The sequence below is a fragment of the Gallus gallus genome, chromosome 2 (assembly GCF_016699485.2).
Source record: "Gallus gallus isolate bGalGal1 chromosome 2, bGalGal1.mat.broiler.GRCg7b, whole genome shotgun sequence".
Lineage (NCBI taxonomy): Eukaryota > Metazoa > Chordata > Aves > Galliformes > Phasianidae > Gallus > Gallus gallus.
Window position 1 is genome coordinate 46,640,063 of NC_052533.1, and position 20,577 is coordinate 46,660,639.

The 20,577-nt window shown below is 37.4% G+C and overlaps 2 protein-coding genes across 7 annotated transcripts in view; one reads left to right on the forward strand and one right to left on the reverse strand.

Annotated features, from left to right (window-relative positions):
• Window positions 1–7,582, forward strand: part of AOAH (acyloxyacyl hydrolase) — a 69,145-nt gene extending 61,563 nt beyond the window's left edge. For all 3 annotated transcript variants that reach the window (XM_418835.7, XM_004939531.5, XM_004939533.5), the window contains exon 22: window positions 4,169–7,582. In XM_418835.7, the coding sequence (XP_418835.4) occupies window positions 4,169–4,297 (129 nt within the window). In that variant the 3' untranslated portion in view covers window positions 4,298–7,582. The remainder of the gene's footprint in view (window positions 1–4,168) is intronic.
• Window positions 7,583–8,024: 442 nt separating this feature from the next.
• ANLN (anillin actin binding protein) overlaps window positions 8,025–20,577 on the reverse strand; it is a 28,906-nt gene continuing 16,353 nt past the window's right edge. For 2 of the 4 annotated variants that reach the window (XM_015281683.4, XM_015281682.4), the window contains 10 exons: window positions 20,190–20,238; window positions 20,054–20,110; window positions 18,680–18,718; window positions 18,308–18,329; window positions 17,227–17,339; window positions 15,590–15,643; window positions 13,572–13,658; window positions 11,986–12,093; window positions 9,794–9,966; window positions 8,025–9,402 (listed from right to left, as the gene is read on the reverse strand). In XM_015281683.4, coding sequence (XP_015137169.2) covers window positions 9,279–9,402; window positions 9,794–9,966; window positions 11,986–12,093; window positions 13,572–13,658; window positions 15,590–15,643; window positions 17,227–17,339; window positions 18,308–18,329; window positions 18,680–18,718; window positions 20,054–20,110; window positions 20,190–20,238 — 826 coding nt within the window. In that variant the 3' untranslated portion in view covers window positions 8,025–9,278. The remainder of the gene's footprint in view (window positions 9,403–9,793; window positions 9,967–11,985; window positions 12,094–13,571; window positions 13,659–15,589; window positions 15,644–17,226; window positions 17,340–18,307; window positions 18,330–18,679; window positions 18,719–20,053; window positions 20,111–20,189; window positions 20,239–20,577) is intronic. The other 2 variants (XM_040695739.2, XM_418836.8) reach the window with 1 other exon arrangement.

Here is a 20,577-nt window from a genome sequence, read left to right on the forward strand (position 1 = left end):
TGCTGTTAGGATGACGTTAATGCTTTTATAGGTACGATTTCCCATACAGTCAAGGTGCCAGCTGTAGATATGCCTCACTTCAAGTGAGTTATTTCCCTTCTAGGATTTATTAATTAGCCTTATCCAAACATCCACCACTTTAAATCCATTTTTCTTTTTCCTGCTATTGTACACAAGCCTGTTATCAGCACAGCACTGTTTGGGCTGAGACACAGCACTCTGCTCTGAACGAACGGCTCTCGCAGTACAAAGCAGGGGAAATTTGAGCACAGCATGATTTTTAAGAGTAAGCTTTAGAGAGATGACAAACAACTCGCTGACTCCTCATACAAGTTTTATTTAAGGTTTGACTTCATACCAGCCTCTGGCCAGGTACGGTTTTAACACCACTTAATGCTGCCTAGCACAAGAGAGTTGATACCCTGCGGCTTGCCAAGGGATTGAGGTCTCTTACCTCCATCTCTGCAGCAATTCCTCACTCATCATGTACAGCTCGGCAAATAAATATGATGAATAAGTCCTTGCCTGGACAATTTTGCTGAATTTTTCTCAAAGCAGATCTCAAAGCATTTGAGAAATATTCACAAATATTTGAAGTGAGCAGCACTCTGAGGGAAGTGTATGCATTTTAGCTCTTGCTAGAGGGACACCATGATTGATCCCCAGTGGTAGTGAAACTCCTTTGGGCAGAAGAAGTCTGAGCTCTGCCCCTAGGTTTCACTTGCCCCTTGTTTGTATCTCATTAATGACAGAAAAAAATAACTCACTGGTATAACCAGGTGTATCTGATAGAAATTGGTCCAACTAAACAGGAAGAGAGTGGAAGAGAATTGAATCTTTCCAAAAGCCGCATACAAATCATTGCAAAGAGAAGGAAGAGGAAAGAAAGAAAAAGACAATAATCCGTATGTCCCATCATGGCTACTCTGTTTTCTCGTGCACTGAAAAAGGTTAGGTTAGGACACTTCAAGTAAATAGTGTCCATAGAGAGTAACTGATTCTTAAAAATCCTTGAAAGAAGGCAAAAACACCAAGCACTCATTTGTTTAGCCCAGCCCAGAACTGTGTCCCATATGGAGTGTTCCTGGGGGATGAAGGGCATTTTCCTGCGTTTTCATTAAGCTGCAAAATTGAAGATTGTGAATACACATTCTTGGCATAATCCTCTATTTCGGGTTTCAAAGCTAAAATTGTGCTCTGCAGATTTTGCATCTTTTATTTATTCTTTAACCAAAACTCACAGATCAAGCTGTAAGAAGACAAAAATCCCAGCATTTAACACCTAAAATCAAGGCATTTAACCAGACCTCTTAGGATCCCTCTAGGGCAATCTCTGAGACAGTGCTCTCTCAGGTCCTGCTCAGTTGCCCTTGGAAGAAATCCTACTTTCTCTTCCCATTGACTACAGGGGGAGCCCAGGGAGTTTTTCAGCATCTCTTGCATTCTACAAATCTCAATGCAAACCATCCTGAGTGCCAGATGGCTTCAAGGACATTGCTTCTCTCTGGAACAGCTGATTGCTTTGTTTGTACGGAACGGCCATGCATTTCAACAGGATCCCCTACAAATTGCTTCATTTCTTGCTTTTACAAAGTTACCACAGAGAATGTGAAAGCCCTGAGCATCACAAACTGTAAACTGAGATGCTTGGAAGAGTCTTAATGATTATGTACAGGCAGGAAAGCACAGCTTGACTGTGATTAGATTCTCCCTTTTTTCTTTCTTTAAGTCTGAGCAAAACACATTATAGCCAGGAAAGAAAAAAAGAAAAGAGAAACTAAAATACCACATATCAGATTAGTTGTGTATTTACACTTTGCTGAGAAGCGTTCCTATTCTCATCTTTGTACAGGAGGAAAAACCATCCAGAAGCTGCTAACACAGCACAGCTACCTCCCAGTCATGGTCACCCAGAGCTGCACAAGGAATGGGCAGTATTTGCTTTAAAGGCTGATTAGGATTTGTCAGCCTCATAGAAAATCATCATCATCACAAAAACCATGTGAATTGTAGCTGGTCTCAAAGCACAAGATGTTTGGGATTGAAAAAGGGCCTATGATTTCCCAAATTGTGAGGCTTTCTGTCTACTCCTCACTGCTCATCCAGGGTAAATTATCCAAACCATCAGCACCACATGAACTGTTCTCTGAGCAGGACCTGCACAATTTAGGGCATTCTGAGTACGTGTGTCTTAAACTGCAGTCAACAGCAGTCTGAATACTGAAGAGCACACCTCCTGTGATGCTTTTTCAGAGGGTGCATCATGAAAAGACAATTCTTTTTTCAAAAGCAAACAAAATCAGTAAGCATAGGGAAGGCTTAGGGCCTTGTGAAGCTGGGTTGGAGACTCCCATGCCAGGGCAGATCCCTCTGACACAGACAGGTCTCAGCCAACTGGAGGCATAGGGTGTCCAAGAAGAACTCTTTGGTCACTTTAGGAATTTGCCCCAAGAAAAGACACCGTGTTACACAATTTCCCCTATCCCTCTCCCCTAACCTGTGTCCCTGCTTAATGAGATCACAACATACAAGACTCTAAGAGCTTCTACCCCACAGGTGTGGCTTTTTGTGCATGAGCTCTGAATAAAAGAAGGTTCTCTTCTCCTGGCTTCTCCAGGCCCATCGTTATTTCAAAAGCACAGCATTACAAAGAATTGCATAAAACTTCCCCAAAGGCTCCAGCCTGTTCCCAAAAGTTAAAACTTTAGTTCAAACAGTTTGGTTCTATGAACCCACCTTGGCCCTTAACAAAATGGCTTTGTTAGCCCTATTTAAGACTCACAGTTAATGTTAGCGTGAGCTTTAGGGTTGAAAGTAAAGTCACCATATAATTGTAGAAGTTAAAACAAAAATGCATTTAGCAAAGTGTGAAAGCTTGTCTAAAGGCAAATCAGGCTGTTTCCTCTTTCCCTTCCTCATACCCTTGATGTTTTTCACCTTAGCAATACAGTAGAAACAATTTCTTTCTAGTGAATAACTTCTAGGGCAAACAGTCCATGAAAGGCAGAGCAGTTCTGACAGCGAGGAGAAGAGCTATTTTACCACTTCCAGCAGCTCTCCTGGGAAAAGGCTCTGAAGGCAACCAGCAGCAGCCGTGCACTCACAGAATCAGAGGTGGTTGGTTTTGAACCTGGATATAATTGGACCTCTTTTTCTCAGCACCTAAGGTTTCCTTATAGGATATCAGAGTGAATAGTTATTAGAAGTATCAGAGGGACTGAAGAGCTTGAATTCCTTTGGACTGGCAAGAGATTTATGCATTATATCCAAGCAGTGCTTTTGAAAAACTTTCATAATTGTTCAGAGAAAGAAGTCAGATCCTATGGCTTTCGAACAGAAGTTTGTTTCCCAGACAGCATAGGCATCAGGAAATTGTTGGAGATCTGGCTGCCTGCAGTTATCATCTCTCCGTTTTCCTGTAACTGACAAAATAATTTGCAAAGACAAAAGACAACACGTTTGTAATAGAAGGTGGAACTTTGTGCTCGCAAATTGCACTTATGTTCCCATCCTTAAAAAGAACTGTTTAATATACTAATTTACATCTTCAGAAATAAACGTTTGGAGGTCATCTCTTAATTTTCACTCCATTAGAAGTTAGCAGTTGTTGATAAATCCAGTTTTTGCACTGGTCAGGGAGGTGCAGATATGTAATCTTTGTTTTATTTTTACTGTTCAAATGGATTTTCCCCTGTTCAAGCAGCTGGATTGAACTTTTCTTTGGTTTGAGGTTAGTCCATCATGTTTAGTCTAGAGAAGAGGAGGCTCAGGGGAGACTTTATTGCTCTCTACAACTACCTGAAAGGAGGTTGTGGCGAGGCGGGGGTCAGCCTCTTCTCCCAGGTAACAGAGATAGGATGAGAGGAAAAGGCCTCAAGTTGCACCAGAGAAGGTTCAGTTTTGGCATTAGGAAACATTTTTTTTCTCAGAAAGACTGGTAACGCATTGGAACAGGCTTCCCAAGGAGGTGGTAGAGTCACCATTCCTGAACGCACTGGGGATGGGTTGACTGTTGGATTACGTGATCTGTTCCAACATTAATGATTCTGTGATTCAATGTGAATATAGAGAGGAGTTTTCTTTCTGGCGGGGACTCCTAAGTGCTGGTATGAAACGCCCATGTTGTAGAGACACAATAAATTGACAGTATTATCTGTGATGTTTGCAGATTGCTGCAGCCCTGGGAACAAGCGTTACCTGGCAGAAGGCACTACATGAATGGCCTCAAGTGCTTGGAAAGGAGAATCCATTCAACGACCAGATTGAAGCTATATTCAAAGATCAAGGTGGACATTGACTCCCAGCTTGACGAAGCCATGGCATATGGTGATACTTCCCAGTACATTCCAGGAAACAGAATTATTAGAGACCGAAAAACAGAAAGAAATTAAAAAAGAGGAAGCAAGTAATCGGAGCCAAACTGCTTTTTCAGTTGTTCAAAATAGCAGTACCAAGAGCCAACAGTGCTGAATCTAGCACAACTGCATTCTTATCAGCCTTGCATCTCAAACTGCAAAGTCATCCACCTGCACAAGTAGGCAAGTTTTTCTGTGGAGCATCAAAAATAAAAATCAAAGGCTACCTGCTAGCTAGACCACTTATTGTACAGGTTTGCAAATCCAGAGTTTTTCAACGTAGAGCAAACCTCATTGTTTTCCTTGCAGAACATCATTTCTTGCCTTTCCATTTGCACTGTTTCAACAGCTAATCTGATCCCAGAAGGGACAGGGGGGCACCCAACTCATTTTGTTACTATGAATTGTGTATGTGTAATTGCCCTGACTGTCAGTACGTTCTTTAGCTGCTATTTGCTTATTAAAGTGTGCCAGGAATAACAAGGCACTAGGAATTAGATTTGCCTGGTAGCATTAGGTCAGCCTGAACACACATTCTCTTCAACACCATTACAAGCTGGTAACCTTACCAATGTATCATATTACTCAACATATTTAAAACAGATAAGTTTTTAAAGCTCTAGCACATCTTTACTCTTTCACTTCATAACAAACACAAGATGCTCTCCTGCTTGTTATGTAGGCATGCCCTCAGGAATCACTGAAGGTAACGGGCAGCTCTTATCCGCTCTACTTTGTAAGTAGAATTGAAGACTGAGAAATAAGAGTGGTCTTTACACCAGCTCACCCACTATTGCTGGAGAAAAAAAAAAGAGAAAGAAAGAACTCCACAGCAAAAAAATACCCAATCAATCAGTATTAGAGACAGCTCTGCTCTACTAGCAGCCCTACTGGTTGCATAAAGTTGTACTGATTACACAGTGAAAATCATGGTAAATAGGAAGTGCTAGCATGGCATGACTGAATTCAGAGTTAGCCAAAGTTCAGGTACCTGGTCTGATTTTTGTTCTGAATGTGTCCTCTGCATAAAGCTGTATCAGCTGTGACCGAGCCCTGAGGCTGCTTGACAAACTGAGTGAGGTGGCCTGGCTGTGCGTGGACCTGAACACACCGGCTGTGTCTGCACGAGATGCATCTGCTCTGCAATTTGAATAGGCAGACAAGGACCTGAACGTGTTATAGATCTTCTTCCCTGACTTTTTCTTTAGTCAATGCAACACAGTTTATTATGGAACCTACGGGACAACCGTTAACATTTATAAAAATATTCTAGTTACCTGTTACAGGAAATCAAGAGGAAATCAATTCTTTAGTTGAATTATACTTACTAATAATGCTCCAATTCAGTCAAGGTGTTTAGGTGCTACCAAAATATCCCGTCTCCCAAGAAACAGTTTGAACCCATTCTTCCTCACACATGCCTCTGCTATCAAGAATTAGAGGTGGGAAAAGGGAACCCATCCACCTGCAGTACAAAACCTCTCTGCCAAAGAGCATAGTGTTGAACGTGTGCTTGCCAAGTCAGCCTTCCTGTCTTTCATTAAAAACACCACCAGGACAAAAGTCAAGTGCATCCACCTCTGGTTTTGCTACAGATCAGACACAACAGGACAATACCTATGGAATCGTGTCAGATAATTTCCCGTACACCAATAAGGAAATGAAGCAATTAAGAAGGGGGAAGAGAACAGCATGTGTTTAGAAGCTAAATTTTCAGGCAATCGCATTGCAAATCACTGTTTCATTTTAGGTTAGGTTTTAATAATGCCAATTAGGAGTTATAAAAGCTAGTGAAAATGAAGTTTCCTCAGTTAAAAAAGATTCATTGCCTAGAGCAAAGCATTTTCCATTTGTAGAATTTCTTATTAGTAAACATCTTGAAATGGTGAACCGTGGAAAAAGCCTTCTTACAAAATTAGAACATCCTCTCAATCAAGAGACCTGAAACCTCCAAAGGCAAATCTCAGAGCTCTCAGATTTGCCCTAGAAGCATTACTGCTCTGTGCTTGGTGCAGTCCTTGAGGCGCTTCACAAGATGGGCACGCCCTTGGCTGCAGGAGCCCTGAACAAACCTCGCCCTCACGCCTCAGCAGCAAACTCTGCAGTTCAGCATTAAAATCAGGCTGGCTGCAAAAACCATATTTGTAACTAAGGCAGTAACTATTTGCAAATAAGGAGGAACTGGAGGGTTGTTAAGCCATCATCTATATCTCTGTTATGTAAAAAATATTTAAACAGCTGAAGATCTCCATACACCCTCGACCATCAAACACTGGTACCCATATATTTAAATAGCTGATTCTGACAAAGCTTAATTAATCTAAAGCAGCAGCAAGTGATGAATTGTACTGTTCCCTTAATTTAACTGTTTTGATGCTTAGATCGGTTGATTATGACGAATGTTATTAGTTATTCCATTTGTGTTTCACATCAACTTAATGCTTTGCCATCTTGAGTTGTTTTTGAGGTAAAGAACAGCATCTATATCTACCAAGAGCTTTCTGAATGCCCTTGGTCTGGCTTCTTCCAAAAGGCTCAACTAAACACAAGAAAGTGTCAACCCATAGAGCAGACCTCTCATCCTTCAGTCACATTTCTGTCTGAATCTTTTCAAACGCTGTAGCTGTATTTGGCTTTTCACTTTAGCAAAAACAGAGATAAAATCCTAGAGGCCCTGCCTGGTCTGTGCAGAAGAAAGAGTACAATCACTTTCTAATGTTAAGAGTATAATTTTAAGAAGAATGATTGCTCTTGTATTTCTGCTTTCAACATTCATCAAGGCTTTAATGCACCAGCAGCCAAAATAACATAGGAACTTACTCCCCTCACACCAGCATTTTCCTTACTTCCTCATGCCTACCTTGCAGTGCCCAGAAAACAGACCACCACTGTCACCATTTCTGAAAAATGAAATGCCATTGCTCACCCCTAGAAGAATTGGGGAAATGTGAGATGGGAGAAGGTTCACAGGAGCATGGTACAAGAGCATAAATGGAGGCTTCTTGCTAAGCTCGTGTCTTATGCTTCTGCATGCAGTAGTACAGGTGACCATCACTTGCAGCTTGTGCTTGGAACTCACCATCAAGGCCAACTTTTCTATCTTGTATAAACTGTAACAGGTGACATGTTTCCTTGTTGAGAATATTTTTTAGCTTAGGCAATGAACAAATACTAGTTTCCACAAATGGTTAATAGTCCATTTAACCTAAATAAAAGTATGCCACTTATTTCTATGTTCATAGACTCTTGCTTCATATCTAATGATTTTTACTAACATCTCATTGGAAGAAAAAGGTAAGTGGATGGTCTACCATGAATCCATGGATTAAATTTACTCTTCCTCTATGTTATATTGCTACTCTGCTGCCAAGTCCCTACCATAAGAGAAAAGAACCATTTCTCCTTGTCGCACTCAAACTGCTCTTCTCTAGCAGCCTCTACATCCAGATGTATTATTCCGACTAGTTCATGGTAACTGCCCAGAAATAATTTGGTCTCCCACTGCAGAACTCAATGCTAGGTACCTGAGGAAGCACGTTATCTTCCCAAATAAAGATTTCAGGATACATACACTGAATAGAATCCTTTCCCAAACACTGTACGGAGTCTATCTTTTCTTCTTTAACCTACAAACTAGTGTCTCAAATGCATAGATGACATTAAAAGTAGTTACATAGCATTTTATTTTTTTTTATTTTAAAAGGATAAAATAAATCTCAATACATGATTTGGAAATATTTAAAGACACTGGAAAAAAAAGTAGATTTAAAAGCAGAAGTACAAAAGTGGCAGTTTAAGACAACAGAATTTAGTGTTTCGAGTGTGAAAATACAAGAGCTAAACAAGTATTCCACTATTGCATTTGTAATAGTGGGGTAATGAGATAGTATTTCACTAAGAACAGTGAAAAGCTGTGAAAATAGCAGATTTTAACTGAGTAGTTTTGGCATTTTATGATGGGTCTGTAGTACTGTTTTTATATGCAATTACAGTCATTTATGGCAGGAGGAAGACCCATACTTTCTGCCAGAGTATTAGTTGGTAGATAGCAGCTTTATAGTGTCTTATAGAAAAAAGCTATTTTACAACCTATTTCTGGCTCTCAAATGGAGTAGAATTCAAGCTTGTACAAACTGTGAGACCCAGGAAATACTAACGTACACAACCCTAAAGCTAAATTTATTTTTAATACAGCAATCCTAACAAAAATATTCAAGACCTTTCATTTCTATCAAAGTGCAATATACTGCATACATAATTCCACACCTGTAAACGACATAGTATACATGTCACATACTTATCCATACCAGTTTGTACGAGAAACAAAAATATCTAAAACAGAAGAAGCATGAATATTGTGAATATCTCCTGTTCTGCCCAGAAGGATATTGTGCAAGCAAGAAATGCCTATATTGCATGCTTTAGAATAAAATTTACTATTAATTTCTATGCCTGATCATTATGAAAAAAACCCTCTAACATTAAAGTTCCTGCTTCAACACCTTTCTTCTCGGAGAGCTCTGAACTACTCATTCAGGGAGCTGAGTTAGCTAGTAAGCTTGTGTTTTCACTAGCTTCCCCCCAGCCCTGACCCCTGAAGTGCGACTTCCTGCAATAATTTAGTTTTTCAAGAAGAGAATGTACTTAGCTAAAAACACATCCCAAAAAAAAGTTATATAAATATTTAGCACATTTAGAAACAGCTAATTTCTTCCTACTACGCTCAAAAGCTATGAAATAAAAGTTTTAAAATCCTTAAAGTGAGACAAAAATACTGCATAACAGCCCTATATAAAGGTATGTACTCTCTCAAATTTAAAGCTTAAGTGATCCAGATGACTTTCCACAGATTTTAATTTTTTTTCCTTTTTAGTTCACATGGCTTTTTGCATAGGTATTTTCTTCATGTTCTCCTTCCTGTGGTTAAAGCTTTCCAATCGGTTTGTAGCAAGCATCAGGCTGCCACATACGAAGGTCAACAAGAACTTGATTTAGCTTTTGCATCCAAAGATTACGTTCTTCTTTAGTATCAGCAGATAGCCAATTCCTAAAAAGCAAAAAACTCAGTGAATTAGATGTCTTCCCCCTCTTCTACATAGATTCAGAAAAAAGGTCAAGCTTATCTACAGAATCCCAAATAACAAAGGAAAAAATGAAATCAAGTATTCCAGAATTCTGCTAAGTTCACTAAACCAGCTTGTATTTCTACTTTTAAGAACAAAGAACTCAGCATTTCCAGAAGATTGAAGTGTGATAATAAAACAAAACAGGACTAAAAGTGAAAAAAACAATTTAAGTGTGATCCCCAGAATCTAAATGTTTAAATGAGTTCTGCATTGACATGTCAAAATTGTAAAGCTATTTTAAAACCATGACGTGAGGCAAGACAGTCTTCCCTTTCCATAAACTACATGAGGTTCATGATTTTATCCACTTACTTTGTAACACAGAGTGTATCTCTGCACTGGCTGACAAGAGTCTCTTTATCATCTTCCCTCTGCGGACGGACAGTTATTAGTTCAAAAGTGTTCGGACGGGCACAGAACTCCCTGTTGACAGGTTCAATCTGACGATTGGTGCAGTTAGCCAAGTTTATCCGGCCCAAAGGATGCTGAAAGTCAAGTTCACTCATCAGTAAAGAATACTGCTACGATTAATAATTCTGATCATGTTTTAGCATAATTTTTTAAATGAAATCTCTCCCCCAATAAATAGAAGTATTCTACTTTCCACACTGAAAAGAGCCATAGGTGAGGCAAAACACAGACAATAGAATATACAATACAGTTAACAAATCTATTCCTCAAAGGCTTAGACTTTAGAAAGATATATTCACACTTTTTCAAGAGAAGCTTTGCTTTTAAACTCTCAGATTCAAGAGAACTCATAATAAAATCTAAACTGATTGAGCAAATGCTATCAAAGCCTACAGAAAGCAAGCACTTCAGGGATGCTTGCATCATTCCTGTCAGAGTCTATAAGCACATGGATTCATCTTTAAACATGCAACTAATGCACTTAGCTGCTGAGTCTAGCTGCTTTAGCTCCCTCTATAGTAAATGGCTAGACACTTTTTAAAAGTATCTTAATTGCCAAGGTGGTTATCCCTTTTCACTGACTATAGAGGTTCAGCTGTACACCTATAGTTAGTCACAGACCTCTTCCAATTCATCACACCTACAGAACACGTCACACTATAGCAACATAACAAATAGCTCTTGAGCAGGAGAAGAGCTTGCTTTTTATTGGGAACATTCACTATACATGGATAGTTAATATAATTTAGGTTACAGGAAAAAAAGGATAGCTCCTTTTCAATTAACATTAGGAAAAAGTATATCCATCAGAATGTGTATTCCCAACATGCAAAGCTTATTTTAAATAAAATGTCATCACTTAAAGCAATAATTGCCCAATACTGATATTTCTGAGCTATGTCTACCATGCATGGTAGAACAGACAAAACATTTAAAGTTTACCATCGCTGTAGATAGTAGTCAGGTATATTCTTATATATACCTGTATCATTCTTTTAGTATATCATTGTCACTCTGAGAAAGATAAGCCTAGAACATTTTCAAGAACAGAACAGTCTGGAAGACAAACGAAAGCAGCTTTGGTGGACTAAAGGAGAATAAGAAAATTATTTCATCATCATCATCTCAATTTTTAGCTTTTTTTTTAATTATTACGTTATAGTAGACAGATTATTTTCATCTCTCCTGGCAAGGAAACAGAGTACACTGATATATTTTGGCAAATATCAGCATTTGGTCTTCCTTTGTTAGCTGGAAATAAACTAAATTCAGGCATCTGGATTGGCATAGAAGATCCATAAGAATCAGAGTTTGCCACAGTTTGGGGGGGGGGGGGGGGGGGGGGGAGGAAGTGCAATGCCAAGAAACAAAGCAAGTATTTAATGGTAAACTGCTTAAGTGAGTCAGAAAAACCCTCTTGAAAGCAGTCCTTAAAGTAACTGGAGATATTTCAGTACACATCGCAGGAAAGGCTAAGGAGATACAAGGTTCACCTTAGTGACATATGAACCTCTTTGATTTGGCTCATTAGCCAGACAATAACACAGGTTTATGTAAGAGCCACTTTTAAAAGCACCAATTTCAGCTATAAAAGAGAGATCCAAGAAAGCAGCAACTGCAAACAATACAGTCCATAATTACAGCCATGCTTATACAGTATAGAAAGATTGCCCAATCTCACTCTTCACTATATCGAGCGTTAAGGTTAATTTTTAGTCTAAAATTTAGGACAACTGGATACAGTCTGCTTATTAACCTGTACAAACTTGGTCAATTTCAATTAAATAGTCTCTGCATTACTCATTTGACAAATACAGTAGGAAGTCTTAAGGCTAAAAGGGTAATTGATTACAGATTTTCCATTACTTTCCCCCTTCCCCAACAGATAAAACAGTCAGTTTCTACTTTTGCCCTGGTTTATGTCATATTTATGAAGACAAGCCTTCTCCACTCCCTAAGGAAGTTTTAGAAGTTTGAATCTCATGCTCTGCATGTAGTTATCTGAAACCTAAAGTATTAGTTATAAAAAAAAGATCGGTAAATAGCATAAAGTATTACAGTACTTTAGTCTTGAGCTTTATGAACAGTACTACCTTTCGTTTTTCATCATCTGGGTATGTCCAGTAAGATATACAGTTTCCAGAAAGCACGCACCAGCGCCTATGCCATGCTCCAAATCCACTAACATCTTCAAACATAGTCTTGCAAAAAAGAAAAAAGCGTTAACATTATACTTTCAGTTTGGTTCATACTCAACTATTTTTTCCCCACAGAATGGTTTTGCAAATAAAACCCTTCACTGTAGTAAAATTTAAGTAGAAGAAAATACCTACTGGGAGAGACTTCTAACAGCAGACTCATTTTCCACATAGAGTGGAAAATTGGTTTAAGCTATCACTCTCAAGACTGTAGCCTTTTGCTCATAACGCACCTATCACTGCTATTTCAAATGACTAAATTTTTAATATTGACAATGTTAAGCATTCCTGTTATTTTCAGATAATGGAGGCTAACACATAAAAGACACTTTCTCAGTGGTTCACAAACTACGTACTAGTATAACACAAACTGTTGTGTTATCTTGACTTACAAGTCAGGACCACAAAGTTTATGTCTGGTGATGCTACAGGCTACACTCAGGAGTCCACACAGTTTAAAAGAAGTTAGAAAATAATCTTAAATATTGTTGTTGGTAGTTTATTTCATAGAACACAGGATTATGCTTATTTCAAGGCCCATTTCCTTAGTATTACAATGCCAAGTTCACTGTCTGCCTTCTATTCCCAATTCCTCGGGAACTTGTACAAAACATTTTTTTTCAATTAATTTTTCATATGTTGTTTTCTACTTTTTGTAATTTAGATTATACATTTTTAATAAGGCAGGGAGTTTCCAAACCTTTCCAAACCAAATTAATACATGCACTGTTCTCCAGGTTTTATGCATAACAGAAGTAAACAAATGTGTTTTAAAAGCAGCATACAAAAACATGGGATATCAAACACTACAAGCATGCAAAATGTTTGCATCTAATCAAAGCTTAACAGACTTCATTAAGTAAGAGAGACAGAACTGCTTGAAAAAAAATATGAAAACACTAGAATAAAGATAGTTTAATGGCATGCCGTATTTCATAATATATTTACTGCCATCTGCTGGATACAATCTCAACAACTCCATCTGTTAGACCCAAGTGTATTTTCCAAAGCCCAGCTTTAGAGAGAGAACTGCTTAAGATGTCTCTAAAAAGTAGCTTAAGTAAAAGTTTGGGCATACAATGAAGTAAGCATTTTTTGCTAGAGATAATCTGTTCATACCAGAGCAAAAAAGGAAATCCAAGATGTCTCCTAAGAGCTTCTGGCAGTGAAATTAGAATCTCATCACATACAAACTACAGCAAAGGAAGTTGAAGTTTGGAATAACAGGCAAACTCTTAACAAGAAAAATGTATACGAGCTAAAATGTTAATAAAAGGAAACAGTAGTAAAGACAGCTTTAATTTAGGCTGGTTTAGAAGACAAACTAGAAAGGTTTTGGGGTTTGATTCAGGAAGAACAAATACAGTGTTTTGTTGAGTTGTACTATCACCACAAATACATAAGTGAAGTTAAATAGTGAAGTGAGTATATTTAGTAAGACCTGTTATTTCCAAGGAAGGAATTCTAAGTGAATACTGTACCAAGAACCCTTTTTCCTCCACAGAAGAGTCTACTTGGCATTTTAACTTCAGATATATATGACCTTCCAAAGGAGACAAAACAGGAACCTGCAAAAAGGCAAAACAATTGGTCATCTAATTTTGACACTCCCCAGCATCTGCTCTAGAACTCAAGCAAGCCACCTGCACCAGCATGTTAGCATTGCCTTGTTCTTAGGACCTCCAGCCAGAAAAAAGTGGTCAGCCTCAAGCAAGATCACTGATTGTTTCAAGTTCATTGAGAAGGTTTGAGAGGCTTTTTGCTTATTAGTTTACTCAGGCCATACAAGCATGCTTCTATCTAGAAGCAACAGGCAACCCAAGCACTGTTATAAACAACACATAGCAGCAGTCCACATCCTGCAAGCTTCTGCCTCAGTTTGACATTAAGCTGCTTAGAAAACATCAAAGTGAGCTCAAAAAGGATTGGTACTTGGATGCCATAAGCACTGTTGGAAGGTATCGATGTAATTGTGACTACTCAGATAAATATTTGTACAAAAAAGCCTAGAAGGGGAAAAGTAATGAAAGCAGTTTTTCTTGACTGGCACTCAAGGTGCTGAAGACCTGAGTTAAGTGATCTTTAACAAGATTCCAAACACTACCTTCAACCACTAAGGAAAGTAGATTAACTACTGTACCAGAGGCTGGCTGAGAGTAGCTCAGTTTCCAAGAAGTGTGAAGAAATTTTTATTGCATGTTCTAACTTTGGACTTCCCCCAGCCCCTCCATGCACAGCACCCCAATTACAATGACTGCTCCCGTCACTACTATAAAAAATAAATTAAAAAAAAATCACATCCCTTTTTCTATGGGCAAAAAGATGCTAATTAAAAACAAAGAATTTGCTGGGTACTTCATATATAGTATGTTATTGCTATGTGAACAAGAAATACTGTAATACTATTTTACGTCAAACAGAAGCACCTTGGAGATTTTGAAAAGTGTATTAGTAAAGAGCTGTGTGACAAAAAAAAGCAAAAAGGTGGTATAACTTTTCAGTTATGCGAAGTGTACAACACTTAATAAATTTAAAAAGGTCTCAGAACATGTTCCTATTCATACAATGAGAAAGCATTGATTCTAGTCAGCAATATATCCCTTCCAGGACAAAGTAGAGTAGAAATGGTGTGGGGAAAAAAAAGCAATCTGTTGAATAAACAGCTAAATGAAGAGTCCCTGACTAGGCTAGCTTGTACTCCCATGTTGTCATTCAGGTATCTGCCATAAAAAGAAGCTGGCTTGCTGTAACAGAAGATTATCTGTAAAGAATTAAGATAACCCTTAATACATTAAATTTACCACTTAATTTCGAGAAAAGACAAAACATTCTTTTTTCTGAGATTCAAGGAGAGTTAACTACAAATGCTACTTTCAGAGATTAGGATCAATTATTTAAGTACACTATTCTATGTAATTCCTAGAAACTTGATGCATGCACCAAGCAAAATATTTCAATTGCAAATTTGTGTACAGATAAGAACTTCACTTTTGATACACTGAGTACTTTCAAAACTTGTTCTCTTTAAAAAAGATTTAGTTTGAAGAAAATTAGAACTGGTCACAATGACAGTAAGTTGAGTTAAACCGATATTTAGGTTGCTAGTGTCTTTTTCCATCAGCAGAGTAGCCTATTTTGTGTCCCATGCAGTTCATCAAGAATTTGGCTTAAATTTCCTGACTAGCAGTCTTTAAGAGACATCAATTTCATTCAAAGCCTCCCTCTAGTGATCTAGAAAGACAAGACACACACTAGTTAAGGAAAGCCCTAAATGGTTTAAATAAATGAATTGCAGAATCCTCAGCATTGTACAAGAAGTAGAATTCTGGTTTTAAAGGCTCCTAGCACCTTGCTATGTTTACTTATAAGCTCTTGTAAGCATTTTTTTTTTCTCCTAAGAATTTTTAAAACATGCAGAAGATCAGAGGGCAGACATATAAGCAACATGCACTAGGAAGCCAGATTCCTATTTAGTGATAAACTAAGTGATCATAGCAACCTTGTCCCGGAACATATAGCTCAACAGATCTCTTTCCTCCCCTTCAAAATTCATCTATGGAAAAAAAAAATATATATGCTCAGCATTGTCAGTGTTCCAAAAAAAAGAAACCCTAAGAAATAAAAGAGGGTGTGGGGAAGAGTTATACAGGAATAGATTTTTGTCCTTTCTACTCCAAATTTTGGAAATGCATATAAAATGACAGGAATGACAATCAAAACCCTCTGAGTTAGAGGCTGATATGATATTAGAAATGTATGGAATAAGTTTATAAGCAGATGTTTAGTACAGTCAAAGGCCAAGGTAAAAATGAAAGTCTGCAGAGATCATAATTTCACAAAAGCTATCCAACCGAAAGGGGGATTCTTATTCACAGCTGTTGAAGTTATGCACCTGGAAAAACTTAACTAAATCATGTTTTCTCTAGAAATCTATGTGAACACTGTGCTTGTACTCATTCAGCTCAGTGCTCCATCCTAAAGATGAATGTAAAACGGTTCAAATCCAGATTATCCAATATAAATTAAAAGCTGTTTCCCATAATTCTCAGAACAATTGGTTTCCAATGACTAAACCACATGCAAAATAAGACTTAAGCGTAGCTCTTGCTAAGAAGAATATTTATGCTGAAGACTCAAAGTCAGTACTTATAGTTGAACGGCACTGCTGCTATGTAAGTTCTCAGAAAGTTTCAGAAAAGAAATCTGGACCTATACATAGAAGGTAAACCTTCTGAAAATCAGATTGAGATTCTGATATGTTGTTTTTAAGCTTGTGCACAAACCACTACTCTTATAACCTCATCTCTTGTGAGAAGCTCTACTTGCAATACTACTATCATTGCAGTAAGTTAGTTATTCTAATTTTGATACTGCTATTTGGACAGAAAGTTGCAATTCAGTACCAGCATAAACTGTAGTAGCTTGTGAATTAACTTAAGCTAGTTTTAGGACAGCTACTGGCATTAACCTAAAACTATTTTAATAATTTCAATGAATGCAAGAATGTAGTTTTTATAACTTGTAATAACAAGAGCCAATAAAGTCATTTGGACAAAGGACTAACAATATAAAACTTGGTAATGGCTCTTGCAAAAATATTGCTTGTTTCTAAATGTTTAGTTGAGCTATGAAAGGAAACTCACACTCTTATCTGAATTCATACTGAGGTTTTAAAGTCATTTAAATGCAGAAAACTTTAAATACCTCATCATCATTACAACGCAGTACCTTATTTACCTATTCAGTAATAAGCTATTGAATAGCATAAGATAGTAAAAGCAGCAAACAACGTGAAGTCTATGTACACAAAGATGTCAATTGTAAACATTAGTTTTGTCAGGGACAGCAATCAGTAACCAAATGCTGACATTAGCTTTGCATAACCACACTATGCACTGATCTTACAGAGAAGAAAACACCTATGATAATAGCATGCATTTCTTTCTGATGCATCTTAAAATAATGTTTCAGTCATTTGAAGTTAATATCAGTAAAATCACTTATTTGTTCATACATACACGTGTATATACTTTTTTGCCTAGGTTTTCTAGAATTGCAATTTTGCCTGGGAACAGTAAACTCATTCTTTTTTCTAGTGGTATGTGATTATCTTATAAACACAGTAATCTCCATTACCTTGTCCAATGCGAATTTGGCATGTCCTACAGAAGACAGTGATAGCTTGTGGGTTCCAACAAGGATGAAATTAGTAGTGCGTACAGCATTAGGGCCACCTGGACTAGCCATGGCTGTGGAGAAAAGTTCAAGTCAAGCTGTAACACTACACACAACCAAGATGCCCTAAGGTGTAAATAGGCTCTATCTGTACTACCATGCAAGTGCCCTACTTCATACACTAGAAGCACTCTTTGCAGCACAGTCCAGAAACACAGACAGAATCTTGGTACACTCCATTCCTTCTCACTAGATCCTTTCTTTTGGTAAAAGGCTTTGAAATGTTCACAGAGGACGAGATAAATTATCTTAAGAGGCCTCAAGGGGAAAAAGAGCATTTTAGGGCATATTGCAAAGCACATATGACCTTCAATAGGAACTTGAAAAGAAGCTAAAGAGATTTAAAATGCTAACACTGCAGTTTTCAGAACTTGAACAACTATTTCTCTGCACTGTATCAACAGAAACAAGCCTTGTTGCTCAGGCACAGGAATCAGACTAGCTGCAGCAGTTTTGTAGACATTCCAGAGCTCGCTCATGAGCTTATTGTTGCTGCAGTTTGTACTAAAGCTATCTCAAGTACCTCATATGCAAGTTAGACAAGTGTATAACACATTTCAGCGATGCCAGAGAAACTGAGATGCTGCTGTCCTCCTTGCCAAGTGTCAGAAACAAATATATTGTTAAAACACTACAGAGAAGCAGAATTTCATAATCTGATCATATATTCAAGAATTTCCAAGTCTATTCTATATTGGTCCGATGTCAAAACAATTTAAGTCTTAAAATTTGTTTGAGTTCATCTTCACAGGAGGAATTTTAACCGTGGGAATTATATACAAGATATTAATTTTGATTCTGCGAAGAGAGCATCCACTAATCATAACTCAGATATACCATTTACCAGTGGTAACTGACAAATTGACATATTTCCTCTTTATTACATGCAATTATTACATTGCAAGTATTATTTATTGATACACTGCTTTTGATAGAAATGCTACTTACTCATCTTGGTATAAGATGTTTAGATTTTGCTTACCTGGAGTAAGAAGGGTGCTTTTCTAGAAAGAGGAAAAAAAACCATCTTAGTGGGAAAACAGTTGGAGAATTTCTACAGAAGACTCACCTAGGTTATAGAGAAACTCGTTTTGAAGTTTTTACATACTTAGAAACAACTAGAAAATGAATCCAAATAAACATGAACTAACTATTTTCAGCATTATTTATTTAGAGCTGTCACCAACTTCTTCAGCTTTCTTGAGCTGATACTTCAGAGTTTGGTGGAAATGTGCACTGTTACAGTTTCAAGTAAGGGACATAGAAAGCCTGATACAGATACAGGGTCACATGTGGAAATACAGCCTTTGGAAGCTATATGCAGAGCTTGTTACAGTACTTCATTCATACTTACAGAGGTAATAGATGTTAATAATCTCTTTGGAGTGATAACCTGCAGAAGAATACGAGGAAATGAATGCATTTGGATTTCAAGCTACTGTAACTGTTCATTATGTTATCATGAAAACTATATTTTAAGACTTAGCATTTAAATTAATTTTAAATAGATGTTATAAGTCCTTGTTTATTGAACCCAGACTCAGTGCAACAGCTTGGAATGCATAGTGTGCATTTGAAAAAGCAATCTTAGTACATTTTTCCTTCCTGAAATAACTAAATGCAACTTGTTAACAATAGATGATAGCAGAACAAGTATAGAGACATTCCATGTCCAGCTTGTTGCATATTACCTATATTTTCATGTGAGAGTATCAAAATTTAGGAAGAGATAGTATGCTAAAAGTTAGAATAACATGTATCTGTTCTTGAACCTGAAAGATGAAAGCAGGTACAAGATGCCATTAGCCCTCTGTTAGCAACTTAGAGTGCCACAGAAACATTTAGTATTAAGTGAAGGCTCCTGTAAAATACAGCACAAGCAAAATCCTGGACTTAACTACTCTTATTGGGGGATAACATGAGAGTATATTCTCACTATGCAAAATGAAAATGAAGATTTTAAAAAAAAAATCACTATTTCTATTCTCTGGTATGGGATTTAAGAATTGATCCCATTACCTTTGAAAGGCATTCAAGTTTTTCCACTTTTTTTGCTGACTGACATATCTTTAAAAGAAGGAAATAGGACCTAAACCAAGCAATCAGTGCACACCCAGCTATTGGAATGGCAAATGAAAAACACCACTACAAAGCCCCTGGCTTGTTTAGGGCTAACAAAGTCTTAATAAAGCACAAACACTTGAAACGTGCATGTTATTCATGCTTAAATGTTTACTTTCAAGACATTTTTAAAATGGCATTTGCTTTAATAATAAGCAACTATTACTTCTACTTAACACTAGGAAGGAAAAAAAGCATTGTAGATCATCAACAGAGCTTTAGGAACAACAGAACTGCAGGGTAGGGGATACTGATTTGTGGATTTCATGTATATCGTAGAATAAGAGCACTAAATTACTACCAGAGGCAACTATATATTAAATATATGTATATTTTTTTCATTCTGCGTTTTGCAGAACAATTAATAATCCTTCTACTTCACTTTGTACCCCAATATACTTTAGACCCTAAGTGCTGCAAGCCCAGATCACTAATAGCTGCAGGACTGCATAACACATCTGTTATTGCAGATGTTCTTAGAAAGAACAAGAGGAGTAAAAGCAAGCAACAGATTGTTTAAAACTATTAGTCAGTTCTTCCTGAAAACTACAGTTGTCTTAGTGTACCCTCTTGAAATATAACACAATGAATTCTGTGTTCCATTTACCTTAGATTTATTTGCCTTTTTCTTTTTGTCAGTGCTTGGAGCTTCTTTTCTCTGCACCTGCAAGGCAAAAAGGTATTAGGAAAGTACAACACATCATTCTTCCTATCACATCCTCTTGACAGGGACCAGTACATACCAAACTGTAGACTTCTATATTTATTTCAAAGTCATTTGATACATCATGCCTAAAAGGGATGAATGGGAAAAACACATTAAGCCACAGACTGCAACAAATATGTTTTTTCTTTTGTTTTGTTTTTTGGTTTTTTTTTTTTTGCTGTTGTTACTCATATCTGCTTCCCTCTTCCTCCTGATTCATTAAATTCACCAAGGAACAGCTAAAAATACCTAGGTTCTACTCAAAAGAATCTTAGCCACAGTGCTTACTAATAGCTAGTATTTCTTATTGGTAAACTTTAGGTTGCCCCTGGAGGTCTGAAATCCTTTCACTTCTACAACTGCACTCCCCAGTGCAAGCAAGCAGTGTTGCTATTCCAAAGACCTCGGTATGTTACTACTCAAAA